At 35.8% G+C, this 21,654-nt stretch overlaps 1 protein-coding gene across 1 annotated transcript in view; it reads right to left on the reverse strand.

Annotated features, from left to right (window-relative positions):
• LOC124154674 (death-inducer obliterator 1) overlaps window positions 1-21,654 on the reverse strand; it is a 90,696-nt gene that overhangs the window by 19,067 nt on the left and 49,975 nt on the right. Inside the window, exons 9-13 of the mRNA XM_046528544.1 lie at window positions 21,317-21,387; window positions 13,982-14,391; window positions 6,784-6,939; window positions 4,613-4,829; window positions 717-816 (exon numbers count right to left, since the gene is read on the reverse strand). Coding sequence (XP_046384500.1) covers window positions 717-816; window positions 4,613-4,829; window positions 6,784-6,939; window positions 13,982-14,391; window positions 21,317-21,387 — 954 coding nt within the window. The remainder of the gene's footprint in view (window positions 1-716; window positions 817-4,612; window positions 4,830-6,783; window positions 6,940-13,981; window positions 14,392-21,316; window positions 21,388-21,654) is intronic.

A 21,654-nucleotide genomic window follows, 5' to 3' on the forward strand; every position in this document is an offset into this window, starting at 1 on the left:
CCACATGATAAACTTACCTACAGAAGGTAAAAGCGAATGACGAACCTTGATAATGCAACCTAAGTTCCCAAGTAAATGATCATATTTGCTCTGTACTTATCACTATCTTGAATAGATCGCTTTTGAAGTAATTTAAAAACAATATGATTCTGATTTTGGCTCGATATGAGAGTATTTGTAGCTATAATTAACTTACCGACAGGACCTGACAGACTACTCTGTTTATTTACCTTGAGCCATTGCCCTAACAATATGCCTGAAAATTATCGAACGTCTTTTCTTAATTAGGTCCCATTATGTAACCAGAGCGGTAAATTGATGCTGTGCCATCATCTACGTCATTCCAGAGGACTTGACGATTGAATTACCCACCACCACTTACAAAGGGTTGACTGAGAAATGCGTGTAGGGGCCTCTTCTAATGTAGGGACAGATATGGAGGGTCAACTAAGAATACGGGCCTGAAACTGATCATGAACAGACACTATGACCATAATTTGTACACAATATTCCCATGTATTTCAGAAAATGCATTAAAATACACAATAAATCACATTCTACACATGTGGGTGTTACTCTCATTTTCACTTTAATGGTATTTTCCAAATGCAAGCGGCTTCCTGTAATATGATAGCAACATAAATGCATCAAAATTTTCAATCCCTTCGTGACTTCAAACTATCTATACAAGAAATAAAAAATTAATATCTCCATACCCATAGAACTTGGTAGGCAGTACTCCAGGCCTTACTACTTCAAATGTTGGATGATCCTTCAGCCAACTCCTCAAGTTTGAGACTGTGGGAGCATTCGCACCTGCAAAAAAATGTTTTCTTGAATGCTGAAGAAAATGCCTGAATGGAAGGACTAAATTTTCAAACATTTTCACATAAATTATGTTAAATGCATTTGACATAGTAATAATTATAATGATGATGATTAATTTGTTCAGATATCACATATTGACATGATGTTAACACTCATCAAAGGATGCTAGCTTGATTAAACTGTTGTTCTCAAAGCATAGTATAATTGATTAGAATTTGAAAATTACTTCATGGCCACTAGTAGTTCACCAAGACAAGCTGCACATTTTATGGGGTTACATATTCCCCTTCAATGGACTTTTCATAAAAATCAACCATTTCACCACCTTGAACCAGGATACCTCACAGGTTGATCATTTACACCTTTAATTAGCAGGGCTATTCTGTATCTGCAACATTGTGCCGCCACTATAACCCTTTTTCAAAGAGCATAGATTTTGATTCTGCATGTTGCAACGCATTATATTAAGCGGATTTTGAGGGCGTAATATATGGCCCTGGTGAAATCTGAAGTTAGTATGAAAATAAGTGTAGGGCAAATTATACAAGTCACACAATTCAGAGTTATTTATAAATATGTAATTATTAGATAGACGGCTCCCGATTATCCGGCTGCAGTTTATCCAAAATGCGGATGCAGATGTGCATGACTTTTACTCTCACTCATTTTTTCCGCGATCTTTATTTAAAAAAATAAACTCGGACGCAAAATCATCGGAATTACTGCATTAATGAATGCTACGATAAACTGGGCTTATTATTTCCGTAACAATCCCCTTCGTAAAATTGAAGTGATCGCACGCTAGCTGCATTCACCGGAGCACCGTGTTCCTGTTTTCCGAGCCTCGCAGTGCGTGACCACGCTCCGCTAAAAAGATCGCCAAATGGCGAAGAAAGCTCTCATTTAGTCCAGGAACCACTCTAAAATAGCAGAATAACTGCATAAATAATAATATATTGTTTGTTTTAGGTAAATTATGAGCATTACAAGACATTTAAGTGAAATTTTGGGTTATCCGTGTTTTCCGTTATTATTCGTGCCGTCTCTTCCCATCATTAGCCAATTAGGATAATCCGGAGTGTACTGTAATAATAATATATTTTTTAAATTCTTTCACCGTTATCTAGGTGTCAGTGAAAGCCAATTTTAGATATTATGATATTACCAAATGATCCAAGAGGTCCGAGAGCAATTGACGATCAAAAACAGTTCTGCGCTTTAAGGCGAAGAAAATCAAACTTGTACAGTATTTATGATCAAACTCATAAATAAACTCTATGATCAAACTTATTGAACAAAGAGATAAATTTAAAGTGGCGAATGAAAAGGTTAGTCATAATACATTGACAATGGCATTAATGTCACGGTGGCATTTATGCTTAAATACAAGTGCGTACACATGCAATAATTATGTTTTGGAAAAATTATAGCAAGGTTAGATCCCTAATCCATCTGTTTGATTATTTATATTCAATATAATTGATCTAACGTAATTGTATTTAGGCGAGGAGGAAGAATGCTCGTTTATGTGTTGATAGCACAGTCTAATCAAAAGTCTTGTTTCCTTTGTGTTGTTCTTTTTAGACTGTTCTTCTAGGGTGGCCACAAGGAATAAAGGGGTCAGAATCAATAACTATGTAAAACTATGAACAAAATAATAAATACCATATTTCTCCGAATATAGTCCCCCCCCCCCCCCAAATTTTGAGGCTTCAGTTTCGGAAAAAGTAAAAAAAAATGCGTTTGACTATAGTCGCCCCCTTTACTTTTACCACAGGCATTTTTGGAAAAAAAAAGGGGGGACTATATTCAGACATACACGATACTCTCCGACTGTAGTTATATGCTGATTTCTATTTTTGTAGGCGGTGTAGACAATCTTTCATTACCTACTAATAGGGTGTGTGTAGTGCTGTGCTTGAGTCTCGTCTCGGCGGTCGAGACGAGAATTTCATTTCTTGGCATTGTCAGCACGGCGCAGCGAGAGAGTTGGCACGAATAATTGGAAAACACGGGTAACCCAAAATTTCACATAAATTTCTTGTAATGTTCATAATTTACATCATAAAACAATATATTATTATTTAAGCAATTATTCTGTTATTTTAAAGTGTTTCCCGGAGTCATTGAGAGCTTTCTTCACCAGTTCACGATCTTTTTAAAGACTATAACATGGCTATACTCGTATTATTCATGCTACAAGTAAGGCCTGGTTTCGAAAACCACACATCTGTGGCTTTGTGATCATGAATACTGAAAAGTGGTTTATACGAATGCATCAAAGCCACTGCTCGATGTGGGAAACTACACTGTCAGGCATCACACCACATGGTTGCATCTCGCATGTTGCCTGGATTGCAACTGCTGCAGGACGTGTATCCGTAATCACAGAGCACGGTCGTGCACTACGAGGCTTGGAAAACAGGAGCACAGTGCTCCCATAAATGCAGCTAGCACGCGATCGCTTCTGTTTTATGAAGGGGATTGGAATGGAAATAACAAGCCCGGTGTATCCTGGCATTAATGCAGTCATTCTGTTGATTTTGCATTTGATTTTATTTTTTTATAAAGATCGTGGAAAAAATTGAGGGAGAGTGAAAATCATGAACGGATAATCCACAGCATGGATATACCACAGCCGGATAATCGGGAGTCTGCTGTATATTGTATTTTGACTGGCATATCTGTGAATTAATCAAGTTAGCCAAGTCAAATGATAATGTAATTTCAGAAAAGCAATTAATACTCATTGGAAGTGTTCCCTCTCATTCAACATTGTATCTAACACTTTTATATTTTGTGGGCTAATGTGAATAATTGAGTTTTATGTCGGTGTATCATGAAAATTGCTTATTGATGGCCAATAGAAAATATATACCGTGTTTCTCCGAATATAGTCCCCCTCTGAATATAGTCCCCCCCCTAATTTTGAGGCATCAGTTTCGGGAAAAGTTATAAAAATGCGTTTGAATATAGTCCCTCCCTTTACTTTTACCATCGGCATTTTTGGAAAAAAGGGGGGACTATATTCAGATATATACGGTATGTACTTTAAATTCAACCAATTTAAGCTCTTAGATATAATCCACTGGTAAATGTTTATACAGTATTTCTCCGAATATAGTCCCCCCCCCCCCTTTCGAGGCTTCAGTTTCGGGAAAAATTATAAAATAGGTCTGAATATAGTCCCCTCTTTACTTTTACCATTGACATTTTTGGAGAAAAAGGGGGGACTATATTCAGACAAATACGATATTATCTACCCTATGGTCATATTGCTAAAAAAAAAAAAAATGAGATGTTTCTACAGGATAAAGATGCATGCATGATTAGGCTTGTCATGAAAAAACTTTTATCATTTAATTATCACATTAATTATCATGAGCAAATACCTGAAGGAGATATTTACAGAAATTTGCAAATATTTACAGATATTTCTAGGATGTAAAATTCAAGAATAATTCCTTAATTTTCTGATTTTTGTGCACCTACAAGAAGATACCCAGAATACTACAAACTAAAAAGACAAAAAATCATAGGCTTGTATGCATAATTTGAGGTTAGTTGGCCACAATTATTTTCCGACTATGAAAAATTATATAACCTTTCAAGGAGTAGCAAAGATTTCTGATGTCAAAAAATCAGAATAGCTTAGCTAACAGCCAATATTAATGATTCCCTAGTCCACTCATATGCCAAATCTTTTGCTTTGCTGGCACTAAGGAAGATTAATACTGAAATCTGAGTCTTAACCATTAATAAAAATAAAATTGGTCCTAATTACCTGTCATCAAGCGTCCTGTCTTCCGCTCATAAACAATAACTCGTGCATCACCTTTAGCCACTTTTGGAGCAATGGCTATTGCTGTAGCTTTTGAAGATTCCCCTGAAGCTACAATAACAGATGTGGGATCTTGATTGGGTTTGATGACATGCTGTATTACAGGTGCCTCCTGTATCTCTTTGGAGACATCTTTCACTACTACAGGTGCCGGTGCAGCCTAAAATACCAACAGAAAATTTGTTAAATTACATAATACTTATAATCACTATCAAATATGCTAATTTATCTTAAATTTAACAGATTGTATACCTGGGACACTGCCATTTTTCTTTTTCTAACAATTTTATCAATAGCTTAATAGTGTGACCAATTGTTCAGTAACAATTAGAAGACTTATTGTACCCCTACTTCTTTTCCAAAAATAGATTCCAGAAATGGAATTTGTTCACACACTATGGTGTATGAACTACTTGTATTTCTCAATCCTCTTATAAATCATTGATTACCAAGGTTAATATTTAAATTTCATGAGCAACTCCCCTCTCATTTAAGACTTCAAATTTAAGAGAGATGATATTGAAGTTTTATTTGATTTCTTTTTACTAGAAACTGGAGCGCTTAGCGCCTATTTTTTCTTGTTCTCTCGAATATCTAATGTCTTATTCAAAAATATTGCTGACGAAGTTTTAAACAACTAAAAAGTGAGAGGTCCATCAATATCGGTATTGCTTCATAGCTTCGTCTTGTAATTGGGTAATGGGTCAAGGACTTACACAATAAATTCTTACAACAACTTAAGTTTTCCTTAAAAATGTATTTTCTTTTTCAATGTGAAAAACAAGAAATATGCAACCCAGGTAATAAGGAAAAAAAAACCCAAGTGCCTTAAATTTACATAGTATCATTTCATGATATTATTTACAGTGGATACAAAAAAAGTTAAAAATAGTTTATGAAAAATTTTCAACCAAAATATGGCAGTGTCAGCCAGGGTTGCACAATATACAGGTACAATGAGATCAGATCACAATTGGCAATTATAAGAGTGTATGCAAAAAAATTAGATCAGCGTATTACCAATTAGGTACGAACCGGCATAAAAATACATTCCCCACAATAATCACTATGAAAGAGAAATATTGCCAGACACTCAGGAACACAGAAACACAGCAAACTTTGACTGATAACTGTTTCAGTTCCACATTATTTCTACAAATTTCAAATAAAGAGATCAAAACTATGTACATATCCCATATAAAATTTCCTGGTCAAGCTGGCCACAAGAATTCAAAGTATATCAAGAATGTTATGCAAATATTAAGGATCATTAAGTATCCTTTACACTTCACAGTCTTTGCCTACAACATTTTTTTAAGAAATGGTCCAATGAAAACTCCATTAAAATGAGGTAAATTATAAGAAACATTCTTCAACGATAACACTATTAAAAGTCTTTATTCCTGCATTCCTTGACTGAATGGAAAATAACAAAGTCAGGCAAATTAACAATTATCAGAATACAATTGGATTGTTCATTATAATTAAGAAAGATTTCTTTGTATGTACAGTTTGAACAATCCAAGTATATTGCTGAAATTTCTTTACTACCTACAATGTCACGAGTATAACCTTTATAATTTAAATTAGGTCTAATTTTTTTCTGCTTTTCGACCTGGGCCACTGCACTAAATTAATCCACTTCACACCATAATATGAAAGATGGCACTCGAAACTCTCTCTCTCATCACTTACAACACATACATAACATACATCTTGGATATCTTCAAATTCTTGTCCCATGCCATTAGATGATTTTGCACCAACAATTGAAAGCTGGTTCCATAGTTGACTGGCAGGATATAATTCTATGGCTTCGATACTTGTCTCTCACACCAAATAATTTAATACTGAACTTAAATTATTTCTAAAATCACATTTCACATGATACTTAGACAATTTTATTCTATAAGTGTTACTGTTAGAACAACTCACGAGTGAGTATTAACCAATAATCATAATACAGTGACAGTTATCATGACAGTGTACACACATTGCTTGGAAAAAATCATGACTCATAATCATAGATATCCTACTCCATACCCGACAGTATATACAATGCTAACGTTTAACCATAACACAAATACATAGCTCTTGACAGACAAACAACAAACCTTTGACTGAACAACAGCTGGGGCAGACACACCACTCTGCTTCTCTTTGGATGTGAGGCTGAGACTCTCCTGAGCATGTTTCAGAATGCAAGTGTCGCTACAGTAAATGCTTGTTGGCCGAGCTTCCTTCTTACACACGATACAGTACATAATTTTCTGTAAGAAAGAGAGCAATGGAATTCCAGGAAGATAAACCTAAGAGTTTCAATTGAATCCACAAATGTCAACTCTTTGACAGAATAATCGATTACTTTTTCCTCAACCAACAAATTATGAAAAGCTTCAATTAATTCAACGCCATCTTAACAAGGAGGAAAAAAAAACACCCTAGCCTCCAACAAAATCAAAGTCCACAATGAACCCCCCACTCTTTTGTCAGGATTTTCTCCTCCTTTTCAGTGGGCGGCTTAAGAATCTTTTCCCGAACACCTGGAAGCAATGAAGACAGCAAAACAAGAATGCAGATCAATAGCTGTTTAACTTTTGAAGGTGAAGGTTTTCAGAACAGCAATTTTATTAACGAACAATTAAATTCTTGTAAAGCACTACTTAACAATATTTCCCCAAAAGTAACCACATGACAATTGCTTGTCGTCTAAGCTTTAAATACCAACCAATATAATGAAAGTGTAAATACACATCCATAAAATGAATACATCTCCAAATAAATACACTTAAACATGTAGTCAGCTTAGGCATGTAAACAGGGAATTCGGCTTGGTTACCTAAACATCAGAAATTTGAGATCCAATAACGAAAAAAAGGAAGTTTCTTAAGTAAATGGACATCACTATCGATAAACATGCGGGGCTCAATGGTATTATTTGTAAGCTTGCTAAATATACACTCTCCCTCTCATTTCATGCAGATGGGGAGATAGGTTTCATTAGTCACATAAAGCATAGTAATGCTCATTTTAAGTATACCGGGACTAGCCACGGTGATCACTTTTAGGGAGTCACCCGCAATCCAGAAATTGTACAATATACAAAAATGATACTTCTTTAAACATCCATATATGTGCGTGAAAAGTTTCATTTGGTTATTCCATTTAATACTTCAGCTATTGCAAGTGTCTGTGATAATGAATGTAAAACATCGATGCCATTAAAAACCTAAAAGCTTGGATATCACTCATTGTCATGTGATACTAATGTTTTGATTAAATCTGACAAAAAAGCATGTGTAATTCTTTGAGAAACTTGACTAACTATTTGGACAAACTGAGATCAGATTTCCCTTGGAGAGTTGGGCCATCCTCTACCAAAGCAGAAAAACAAGAAAACTGCACAAATCAGATAAAAGACCATAAAATCAAGATTAGTTGGCTCCAATGGGCTGAGTTAATACTTTAAAAAGAGAAAATCTACACAAAAAACCAAGAAAAACCATAAAAACCAAAGTTCCCCATTGCGATTCCCTATGCTTGCCAGCCGGACTTGAGAATAACAGTGTAAAATCAAGACATGACGTAAAATCAAAGTGCATAAAATCAAGGTTTTGCTGTATGGATTGAAGTACCAAATCTCTTTTTAATTAATACATAGAAGGAATTTTCGTGGCATTAACCTTCAAGCCATTGAGGTTATATGTCTGCATTAGCGTTTTTACACTGTTAAAAATTTTCACTTTTCCATTGAATACAAAAAAAATCGAAAATCATTTTCATGAACACCAGCATGAGTTATGTACTACAGATATGGACAACTTTTGATTAATACAACGAGAAAAATTAGAAAACATCATCGTAACTCACGGGAGTAATGCAACCAGCATGCATTCTTAAGGCGATCTGCCGCTACCTTAACAAAGCTATGCTAGTACATGGGAAGGAATCAACAAGAAGGTTGACTTCTTAGCTAATAATATAATTAAAATAAGTTTCAATAACTTTAAAAACTATTCCACCAAGAAAACGTTAATGTTGGGACAGGACAAGGAAAGAAGAATTCAAAGTTAGAGATGGTTTTTAAGCTGGGTTATTGTTTCAACTAGTTATTCAGCTAAGAACCACAATCAGAATTAAAGACGAAAAGCATCAAGATCCAAAGAATGTGAAAAACTGCATTTAGGAGCCTTTCTTGAGCATTATTTTATAGTACAGGCGGTCCTCGACTTTCGTACACTCGACTTTCGTACAATTCGCACTTTCGTACGTTCAAAATTGACACCTTTTACTCGACTTTCGTAGGCTAAATTCGGACTTTCGGACGCTGGTCTGTAATTTTTTTTAAAATTCCCGCTATGTTTATTGCGCATCCCAACATTCAATTGTTTCAAATTGCAGTATCGGCAGTATATGCGAACAATATGAACGTATATAATGAAGGGAATTGTTGGTAATTGACTCTGATCTAGGTGATTTATTTGGGAGAGAGACTGCCTGCTATAGGCTCCTTTATCAAGAGAAGAGGAAAGCCTTCATTGAAGATATTTTTCAAAAGAAGTTGACTAGACATCATCGAATGGCTTTCAATAAAACTAGTAAGACCTTCTTTCTAATTGTGTTTTTTCGTTTGAGTGCTGTTTAATTCATGTAAACCTCTAAGACCGTGATGTAAACCTTCACCAACGATATTGCACGACATATCACCCGAATTCCGTTTGTCTTTTGTCTTTTTTGAATAACATGCGGAATATACGCGATCACGAATGTCACCTGCCAAACATCGAATTTTGGTGTAAAAATTAAAAGGTATCCAGAGTGCGGGTTCAACGAATACATTTTTTTATGCTACTTGATATGTCCTTTTATTTATAGTGGACGTAATCCTTTTTAAAGCTTGCACATGACGTTAACTTTTATTTAGAGTGGAGTGTCAACTTAAACGCCAAGAGGAAGTTTCACTCGATTGCCAACGGAGTTCTTGTTTTTTAAACTTATGTTTGCATTTTCTGCGTATTTTCGAAATAAATTATATGATTTGAGGAGTTTTATTAATATATTATTAAAATTAAGTCAATTGAAATGAATTCCGTGAAAAAAAGGTTTTAGTACGTAAATTCCGCTCTTTTGGAACGGAACCCCTAATTAGTATGGAAGTCAATGGTTCGACTTTCGTACAATTCGACTTTCGTACAAGTTTTCGGGAACGCATTGTGTACGAAAGTCGGGGACCGCCTGTACATACTTTAGACAAGGTGATTTTTATGGATCCCTAAAGTGTTCAAATTAATTGATGCATTATGTAAGTCAGTTTTCAAAGTACCATAAAGAAATTCATCAATATCTTAAGTAAAGCAATTAAAATGAAAAACATGATTAAGTACTGAAACCAAGAATCATGACCGAGAACTGATTCCATGAAACAAACTGGAATCAGAACTGATCAATAATTGGAACTGATACACCCTCAATAAAAATCTTTATAATTAAGCCACACCTATTGCCAAAAACTATTATAAAATATTGCTAGAACAAATCTTTCAAATGGCACTGCATTTCCATTAAAAATGAAACTATTACAACAATAATCAGTTCTGGGTGAAAAAAATATTAGCTTTCTTTTATAATAACAATGAATGCCTCACAGAATTTTCTTCTTTAACCAACTGCTTTCCTAAGTCATAAAAAATTCAATTATCAATCACATACATCAATTACAAGCATCATTTTCGGAAATAAGTTCTGCATGAGGAGCAAACTAGTCAAAATGAAAATAATTTATTAGGCATACACCACTTTTGTTATTTTGATAGGAAATATTCATCACAACTTAAATGGATGTCCCAAATTTTTTGAGCAAACATGAACATTTTTAAACAAATATATAGCAAATAGTAGAAAACTTGTACCAATCCAATAAGATATTTTTATCTTTTTTCCTTATTCTTGTCTCTTAATTAAAGGCTTTACAAAGTACAAACTGAAATACAAACATATTTGCATTCAATAACCTTCAAATTGTAGTATTTGCAGTCTTCTATCTGCAGGCAAGTCTTATGAATGAGGTTTCAAACCATGTGCGACACATCCATGCATGGTAAAGTTAACTTTCCTTGGACCTTAGGGGACTTCACAAGAGTGACTTTTGATATCATGCAGCTCAGTCACAAACGGACTCATGTATGGACATGTAATCTTCAGACACAGGCCATGTTAATCCACCCATTTCATTAGTTAAGCTACAACAGTGAAAAAAAATTATCAGATAGGCTAGAGATGAAAAATCTCTAATGCATTATGCATAAAAAGTGACCACAGTGATATGTAAGTATGAATAAATATTTCGCAACGAACTTGCAAAGTCTACATGGGAATGGCTCTGCCTATCCAAGGATTAGTTACATTTTCATTCAAGCATTTAGGAAACCTCAATTAGCTGCAATAATACGGCTGAAATAGAACATTCTTGTGCACATATCACATCATATAAAATTGAATGAAACGCTTTTTATGAGAGACATTAATTCTGAGCACAATCCTGAATTTCCAATGCTTTCTAAAAACACTTAATGTAAGCGCACCGGACGCTATTCAAGTACATGGGCATGGGAACAGGTGATGCAGGCTCATCACACCTTACTCTTCAAACTCCCAGAAGGTGTGATAATACCAAGATCATGATGCTTACGTGTATAAAATGAGAAAACAATACCATGAGAAGCGAGGCGTGATGAATGACTGGAAGGAGAGCTTGAGGAAGAGATCACTGGGCCACTCCCGGAGATAGGGTATATGTGAACAGGGCAGACATGTGCGTGCAATAAGTCCTCATAAAATAAACAAATCAAGTCCAAAGTTTCTCTTGCCCACTTCTGAACCACATCCTGACAGATTACACTCGTATTATTTATTGCAAAATTATCCAAAGATCAAACTCCAAAAGAAATGATTAACCTGTTCTACCAAATGATTTATTAGTATTATTCTACATAATTCTCACCAAGATTGGTTTGAAAACTTGACTTTTCAAAATGGTGACAGATTTTTCAAACTCAGAAAAGATAACTATACCCTTATTTTTATGCTAATTACATTACATAAGCTGTATTTCCAATTAATATAATTAGACAGTTGGAATTTACTTTCTCCATCATAATAAAATGTGGGCTTCAAAAATGAAATGACAATTCTAGAGGCAAAAATCACTTATTTTTCATCACTCGTATCCCAACATTGTTGGGCTATTGGTTCCATTATACTCGAATCGGAAATTGTTACATTATTATGTCATTCTTCAACACAAATCAACTACAGTTCACTCTCAGCATTTCTGAACTGATCACTGGAAATGAGTAGAACTAAACGTATTAATGTTGGCATAGAGAGCTCATAGTATTCCTAGCCATTGAAAGAGAAAGAAAAAAATATACAGGACAGAACGAGAACACAATACTCAGATGAATACCAGAATACTAACACATCATTATAATGCTGCTATACAAAAATTTCTCACTATTGTCGGGAGGGTGCTTTGAATTCCTACTAAAAAGAATAATCTCTTTAATAAACACTTAAAATACCCTTAATGCATCTTTCAACTGTTATTACTTTTTTGGTAACTTAACTATTGGACCACTAAATATATAGTTAGATAATATCCAGGATGACTCCTGCCTCATGGATATCAACGAGTCTCCACTATCTAAAAAGACACTTCAATTACAAGCCCTCTACTGCACTATTGTAAGCCAAAGAATATGAAAACTTTCCCACAGAATTTATAAGGGGATAATAGGCACACATTCAATGATAATGATTCTCAAGAAAGGAAGCAAGATATTTCTCACTAATAGCATTGTTTGCGACACCTGAACATGGCCTGATAGAGGAAAAAACCGAAAATCTCCATGAAGTATAAATATAGAAAAATAATTAAAATTATATGAGATGATATCCTACTTCTTTGACAAAATTGAGTTACGCATGACAAATTCACAGCTTAAAAGCTACTATAAAATTATACCCGAACAAATATATTCACAATAACATCATTCCTCAGGGAAAGCTAGATCAAATAAGAAAATAGCAACACAGTTATTACATATTTAAAAAAGAGATTGAAGAAGAGAGATTTATTTTCAGTTTCCCGGAAGAATTTTGTAAAGAAGGAAAATATGAAGACAGCTCCTATTAAGGCAATGCAAAGGCATTATTTTCAAGTAGGATTGAAAATACATTGGAGAGAGGAATGTTGTTAAGTACCCACATCAAGCACTTAATTATAAAAATAAATATAAGAAAGCGTGAAATAATCTAAAATACAAATAACTAACTCTGGGTTTGCCGTAAAAAATACTAAACTAGCACAAAAAATGAAGAAAATAAACTAATAACAGAACAATATCCTTAAATCTTTATCACCTAAGAGTGTAAGGCATGCAAATAATGAAGAAAATTAGATATTTGCTCTAATCATGAATTCCAAAAAATAGAATGATGAAGAATTAGCACCTGCAGCAGGGGAAATATGCTGAAAAACAAATCTTTTAGTAGGGAGATTAATAATTTAGCATTAGTATCAATCTCACCCATACCCAATACCAAGATTCTTCCAGAACTCCAAATGGAAAAAAGTGAATGCTGCATAATAATTATTCCTTAAGAGTAAACACTGAAGTTTAAATATTCCATTTATTTCTTCACTGAGGCAATATAGTAAAAGGTTAATGGAAATTAAAAATTGTAATTTTATCATTACATGTGGAAAGAAATCACTGGCAACTTGAATTATCTCCCAAATTAATTGCAACAATCCATGACTTCATTATTTATTTTGGACAGGTTATTAAAACAGAAATTTCAAGTCAGCTTTCTCACAGAGTAGTTTTAATATCTTTAATTTCAAACACTTCCTCTCATGAGATAGTGAAATTCAACCAGTACAGGACTTCATGGAAGTCTGTTCCAATAATAAAATTATTAACTCATTCAGAGCAGCCAAGTTTCTCCTCTTTCCATCACAAAAACCCCTGGGAATAAAACACACTTGTCAACCACATAGGTTCCCACAAATATTTTAATATCTTCGAAAAATCAATGGGTAACACAATTAATGCATCCAATTACAAGAAGAGTGCATTATGAAAAAAAACTGGCTTTGAAGAAAAATCTGCTCCTCTACAACAGCTAAATCCAAGAGCTCATTAGATAAACAGAATGGATGAGTGAAAGTAATTTGGGTATTCTGGATTCTTAAATAAAGCATTACACAATGAAGAAAAAAGAGTGACCTCGAAGGAGCAGCAAGCATACCTTTTTCTCACTGCCATCAGCCTCTTTCCCTGCACTAGCTATTATTTGTGCCGGCACTTCACTGGCCTTTAGCTGCTGAATAGAATGTTGTTGGTTTGGTAGAGGCTGCTGTTTCTTCTTCTCGACAATGACTGGTTGTGGAGGAGGGGAAGCTGGCTTGATGACCGCCGCGGCCGCACCAGTGGATTTCCTTCTTCTCGCGTTGGCTCCACCAGCAGCGGCAGCAGACACAGCAGCGGCAGCAGGGGAACTTGATGCAGACGCCCCACCACCACCCGCCTTCTTCTTCCCAGGGTCCCAATCCTCATCGACCAAACTAGACGTTTTCCTCTCTTTTTCTTTCTCCTTTTGTTGCTTGACGGTACAATTTGGACAGTTCCACTCCTGCCCCTTCTCTTCCATTTGCCGTCCTAGACAAAATGATATGGAAAGTAACCACCCAATTCACTCATTGGCCTCTCTTTAACCCCTTCCAGAATGACAGAAACCTTCAGGAAAATCAGACGACATTGCACTTTTCACTAAATACAACATCAGATATCAGGAATTTCAATAGGGTCGTTTCCTATTTTTTTACTGCCTAAATCGAAACATTATTACTCCAGGAGTATGTATTTCACGCTTTTAGATTTTTAAATGACGATATCTATTTTTCGCGATTAAATGAAAAGTGAAAATTTACAAGCACACGAAAACGTGACGGCTAATTATGGATGCAGGGAAAAGCCCGTGTGACGTCATTCTAGTTCCGGCAGCCGCTGCATGAGGCCACCTTGGTGTGAGGCTATGAGCACCACTACAATGCAGGCTGCTAGCAGGTAGCAGAGAACCCTGCTAGCAGGTATAATTGGTGTATTATGAATAAACTAATGGTGGGTAACGAACCGCAACCAATGCCTTTCATTTTCTTTGATGAAGGAAACTACCCTATTAGGGCAAAACTATAAGTAGAATGCTCCCAAGGAAAAGGAATAGGAAAAAGTAATTTAGGCATTCTTAGTAAAAAATGTTCACAATAAGCAAAACATAAGGGACACCAATACCACAAGATTAGACTAATTGCCATTATGGAAGGTTACTCTGGATTTCCACCGCATGCATATGGCCTGATGATGATGGACAACTCTTTCATCAAAACGTTGGCCAAGATGGAGTTGGAGAACCTGACCCATTGGAAATCCTGAGTAACCTTCCACAATACTATACAGCGGGAAAGCCTGTGATCATAATGGCCATTATTTTTCCTCTGAATCACTCATCTTGATACCTTGCATTAAATCATAAATACACAAAAAAACTCACAAATTATTGCCCCTCGTTGAGTTTTAATATGCAATTGATGCATTAAAAAGGAGAAGAGGAAATTAGTAGCAGAGTTTGTAATTCATTGATGGACATGAAACAAAAAAATTGATAATAATTCTCCAGTAAATTAAAATCTTCATATATTATTAAGACCGCAAAATGGTTTCATTTATTACAATAGAGTTCATCGTGATAGCATCATCAAATTTCTCTCACATTTAGATGATTTGAACTGCTTGAAATTAGTATCTCACTTGCCATGAAAGGATGGATTGAATGTGTCTATGTTGAAAGAAGTTCTACGAGATTAATTGACATTAAAAGGTATGGGGTGATCCACTTGATCCTGATTTGCCAAAAATTCTTTTTGGATACCATGCAATTTTCTCTCGTGACTGTTTCACATACTTAAGTTACATTGTGGGCTGGCTATCTGACTTAGTCACATTGTATGATGATTTCAGTTTTTCCTCAAACATCCACAGGGATCAATTTGAACCCTCAGGGAGAAATATTGTAGCATAAGGGGATATAGTCCTACAAGTTTCTGCAATGGTATTGACTTAGTTATTATTTATCTTAATGAATTTCCACAGCCTTTTTACACATAGAAGTCCATTTCTCTCACTTGTATAACCTTAAGTGTATTCAGAGGAGCATTCTATCATCACCACTGTGTAGATTTTATCTAGCTCCTAAATGGAATAGAGACTTCATCTTCTTCCTCAAGATATCATTGGAGAACAAAAATTGACTACATGAAATCAGACCGTGGTTAATTCTCTTTAGATTATTATGTAGAATAAGACTGTATAGTAGGCACAATTCCGAGTCTACTGGATCTGGGAAATAAATGAAGAGAGATTCCAGGAAGGGACTCCGCTAATAAGAGGGACTATGATAGCAAAAGCATTATTTCCCTGTTTCTTCCTTAAATATAAAATTTAAAGTATTTGTAACCATCACTCATACTTTAATGGCAATACGCTCAAAGCAACGAATCTGATGACTAACTTCTCAGCAAATTACTACAAAATCAGGAATTCACAAATGAGTGTTAAGGTTTTGGCAACGCTACCGCCAACCTGTTTCGTTCACATCTCTCCCCATATGTGATTGACCTCAAACAAATAGATGAATGACCATAAAAATGACCATATGAATGACCATTACTAACATTATAATTCCCCCTAAGCCTGCATTAAATCAGATAACTAGGGAGCGGATCAATAAATGGCCCTCAGCCTTGAAGGGGAAGAGCAATTTTGGACATTCTTCTTTAAACTCCTCAGTGTAATGTAAACTAATAGAGATTTCTAGGGAAACCAAGAAAGTACAGAAAATTAACATTTTTTTCCTCAATTATTTTATATATTTTGATAAGTTTCCTCCTCAAACAGAGAAAGAGTCAGTAGAAAAGTTTAACATGCTATGTTACTTCCTTACTTAAAATTTTGTCCATTTCAAATAGTTCCACCCATTAACTACAATTGTCATACACTCGTAGAAAATTAACTCTCTTACTGACATTATGATGTGCCAAAATTTTAGACGTGAAATAATAATCCAATTGAGTCATCTCATTTTATTTCAAATACCAAAGCATATCTAAAAACAACTTTTACACCATTGGATTTTTCATGACTGCCTGAAACCAAGGCATTAAATGTAATGAATTTACCCCAATACTTTTATAAACAAAAACCCGCTTTATCTTTCAAAATAGTAAAACTTGCAAGCCCAGATTATCTAAAGTGACAAAGGGAATAGGCTACTCTGTTCGAAGACCAGTGAAACTTCAGGGGGTAACAGATAAAATTTATGCAGCCAAGCAAGACTCAGGCTTGCGCCATAATGGATAAGGACACCACAACGAAGGAAACACATCAATGGGAATATAGAGGTGCAGCAACCGCGCCTAATTGACAGTTGGCCTCTGCTTCAGGAAACACCAGAAAGCACAAGAAAAGTCTAGAAATATATTTCAGCTTATTCTCCACCGCTATCACCATTTAACCAGTGTTCACTTTAACATATAACATCAGGTTTACGATCACTCACAAGCACTTCCAGTTCCAATAGTTTATTCCAAATACAGTAAAACCTCTCTTAAACGAAACTCAAGGGACCGAAATTTTGCAGTTTCGTTGATCGGGAGTTCGTTCCCCGGAGGTGATGCGCACGTTGCATCATTCTAGGGGCTCGGAAATTGAAGCAAGCCTGCATGCGTTGTCATCATTCTACCTTCGCATACTTCAAAACAGTGCTTATTTCTTCAGCTGCAATGCAAATCGCGGGCAATAGACCACATTTAGGAAGCCTCAGTTCGTATTATTCAATCACTTCGCGTGCTTTTTCATCGGTTTTCAAAAATGTATGCAACGTAGCGGTGAGTGCGAGGCCATCCCTTTATTCTCAATATTTGAAATAGAGTACAAGTATTCGCGAAGTTTACACTGAAAAATTAAGAATTCGATAGATTTGACCATTACTAATATAAAGTTAAAGTAGCAGTGCCAATTATAGCTTCATCATGAAATTAAGATCGCTCTACCATAACGGCGCGAGTGCGACTTTCGTCGACCCATTAAAGCGCAGTGGGTGGCAGCATTTCTTTATAGTAGTCGAATCCAGAATACTCCATAGCAATATTTGCGGTCGCGGGCTTCGTAAATAATTCATTGTACTAGCATCATTTCCATCGCATTCCGGATAGACAACTGCAGATAAGAAAACATCTTGAAAGGCCCTATGCAGGAGTTCTCGAAGTAAAATACGTCACGATTTTGAAAAATGAGTTTTCGAGAAATTATATTCTGCAACCCTCAGTTCGCTGGCTTCGCGGATTACGAAATTTGAGTCTATTCTAGTGAACTCATCAAACGACCCTTCAATATTCATGACTTCTGAGAGACCCTGCCAGGATTCACGGCTTTCGTCATCACTCTCCATCGCGTGGTCGCAGATTGACTGCAAACTGGATTGACAACTCCCGATAAGAAAACAGCTTGGAAGGGCTCATGCAGGAGTTCTTGAAGTAAAATAAGTCACGATAATGATGCTGTTGACTGCAAACCCGGTTTTTGCAAAATAACTAAATATGGTGACAGGTGCGACACGCTTCCAAGCTTTGCAAAGCCCTTGCATTACCTGCAAAATGGTCCTCTTCAATTTCGCCGATCCCTTACATCCATTCGACAAACCAAAAACTCCACTAAAATCCGACGGTAATGCCGCTTTGCCGCAGAAATGACCCCTCGGTCGAGAGGTCGCAACTTAGCTATTGCAGTTGGGGGAAGAAAATAACACGCACATTTTTTATTGTTAGTCCTATGTTTGGGCCCGTGCAGCGATCGAGGAAGAAATCTACTTTCCCCATGAGTGCATCAACTCCCGCCAACCACCGCTGAATTAATCCCGCTGTCATTCATGGATTTTTGCTGCTACCACAGGGGTGAGGCATCACCATTGGCCCAGTCTAAACAGTGCATGTTTAGACTGTGTCGTCTTCTTCATGCAACCTTTGACGGCCGTCGCAAACCTTTTTCTCAGGAGAAAATCAACACCGCTTCACATCACGTTAGGACATCGCTACGATCGCCGACAGACAGAGACTGACCTTTAGTATAAAGCACTCAATTCAAGTAATGTCTAGATCAATGGGAAATGTTAGCTTTCGTGTCTTAAGTGTGAATATTTTTTATCCAAGATTGCGGCAAATGCAAAAGTTTCTCCTATTTTTTAGATGATGTTGAAATAAACAATGTGAATGTAACAAGAGTAACTACTGAGTCACATATAAAAGATAATTAAGAGATGCAAATTTTGGCTTTCATCTTCTAGCGCGCACATTGTATCTTCCGTAATTTAGTTAAATTTTAAAGAAGTTATCCAAGATGGCGGCGAGTGAAAAAAATGCTTCTCGGAATTTACGCGTTGTAATTCTGTAAAGTATCTTAAACAACCGTCAAAAGAATGCGATCGAAGTACATAGCTCTAGATATCATATCTTTGAGCGTGTAAATATTGGGACATTGAGTTATTTACGAAAGTCAGCATTAACATTTTTCGCAATTCGCCGCGAGTTGGGGTCGGCGGAAACACACGACGGAAGGCTATGGTTACGGTTAATAATGACGATTCTGATTGGCTTATTCAGTGGAAGTCTCTGATTTGCCCTCCAACGCTACGAATATTAAATTATTCATATGAAAATAAAAATTTAACCGGAAAAATTGGTTATTGGGAGGTGAATTTCACTCGATCGCGCCAAAATTTCATTTCCTTGATCGGGAGTTTTCGTAAAAGAGGAGTTCGTTCATCGGGGTTTTTCACTAATGTGTTTACATAGGCAATTGGCCAGACCAATAGCATTTGTTCGTTGAACTGAGTTCTTCGTTTAGCGGGAGTTCGTTAAGGTGAGGTTTTACTGTACATTGAGTGTTCAGATGTAGTACTTTCAAAAATGGATTGAAAACAGCAGATGTAGAGCCAGAACTTTTAATTGAGATGTCAGGGCACAAATTAAAATGCTTGTTAAAAACATCAGCCAGATCAGAATAACAGTTAAGCTTGTCATTGGAAGTAGCTAGGATGCTAGGATTGGAAGTAGCTAGGATGCAAAACAGAGGTTTTATCCTTTTTTTCTGGCACTATTAATAATTCTCCAGGCAGCCTTGGTTTTGTTCGTAGCTTTAGATAAAATTTCATCATTATAGGTTCTTTTGGTAATAGAGAGAAGAACAATGTGCAATGAGAATAATTGCTAACAAAGGTTATAGGTCTCCCAGCAGACCAATCTTCAAGGAATTGCAAATTCTACCGATTCCTTGTGTGTATATTTTATCTACTATTATGTCTGTAAAAAATAACTTTAATAATTTCGTCATGAATAGTGTTTTTCATAATTACCCCACTAGGTCACAAAGTGACTTGCATTACAATTTTGTACGCACTAAGGTAGCTAAAATGGGCCCAAAGGAAATGGGCATCAAACTTTTTAACAAACTACCTAAATGTATAAAAAATGTGAACAACATCAATTTGTTTAACTGTAAATTAAAAAGGCTATTACTGAACAATATGTATTACTCTGTTGACGATTACCTTAATAACTGCAGTTAAACCTTTGTATCTAGATTTTGAGAACGTGCCTAATATATCTTGTATATTCATATGTACTAGGTCTTTGGGCAAATAAATAAATAAATACCAGCAACTCATACTTCTACCATGTGGGGTCTAAGGCTAGCTATCATTAGTAACAATGCCCAAGAAAAGAATAAACCCACCCACAGTCATTATCATCCATTGGAAAACCTTCAGATGGGTATTTCTTTAATTTTTTAATGAGAATGACCACCTAAAGCAATTATGCCAATTTACAGTGGCTCAATAGCAAAGCAAATACATAAAATATAACAAAGTGAATTAGAATAATCGGAAAGAAAATGTAGAAGTGATGCTAACGATTATCAAAAAGGTGAGAGAGATACAAGTATGGGAAGACGGTTGGGGATGGAGAAAAGGGATCAAATTTCTCCCCAAACACAATACATATGTAGTGGGAGGTCTATTCCACTGATCTGAACTCTGATATCCAAGGTTGTGGCTCACTTATCAATTGGCACTGCCTGATTTCACCTAGTCCCTCTTCGCTAGCATAGACATTTTTCAAGCTTGCCTTGCCACCACTACGGGTGTTGTTGCATCCCTAACTATAGGCACAGACAGTATCAACTGGGATACTTTAAGGCTTGAGTTTCAGCGTCAATCATATCATGAAGAAAGATTATAAGAATCCGTAGCAATTCTATTTAATCTACACACCAATCAGCCAAAATCAAACACTCTAAAATAATAGAAATATATGTCTAATATTAACCCTCATTATTCTACTAGATAAGGAACAATACTTCTATTGATAAATGCTTCATGGTGATTAATACAGCATAAAGAAATCGTGAATGAACATTGACCAAATGGATCCAATACATGAAAATGCATGACTTACTGGTAGAAATTACTTACCCATGGCTTTGGTGACACCAACACATTTCCCATGAAACCAGTCTTCACAGATGTCACAGCAAATCATAAACCTGATGAAACATTGGTAAAAATGCAATGTCAAAAGGTGACAGTCATGAAGGCAGAGAAAAATATCTATATGTAAAATTTCCAAAAACCTAAAATGTTCTATGCCAATTTAGTCAATATTTGAAAAAACTAGCAGGAAGTGGTGCAATAGCTATGCTTTAATAAGGGCATTCACCTCCTGGACAAAGTATCAAAAATATTTTAACACAAAAAAAAAAATGGAGATATGTTCCTTCCTTCCCTTGGTTTGCAAAATTGGTCTCAATAAG

This window comes from Ischnura elegans, chromosome 2 (assembly GCF_921293095.1).
Source record: "Ischnura elegans chromosome 2, ioIscEleg1.1, whole genome shotgun sequence".
Taxonomy (NCBI): Eukaryota; Metazoa; Arthropoda; class Insecta; order Odonata; family Coenagrionidae; genus Ischnura; species Ischnura elegans.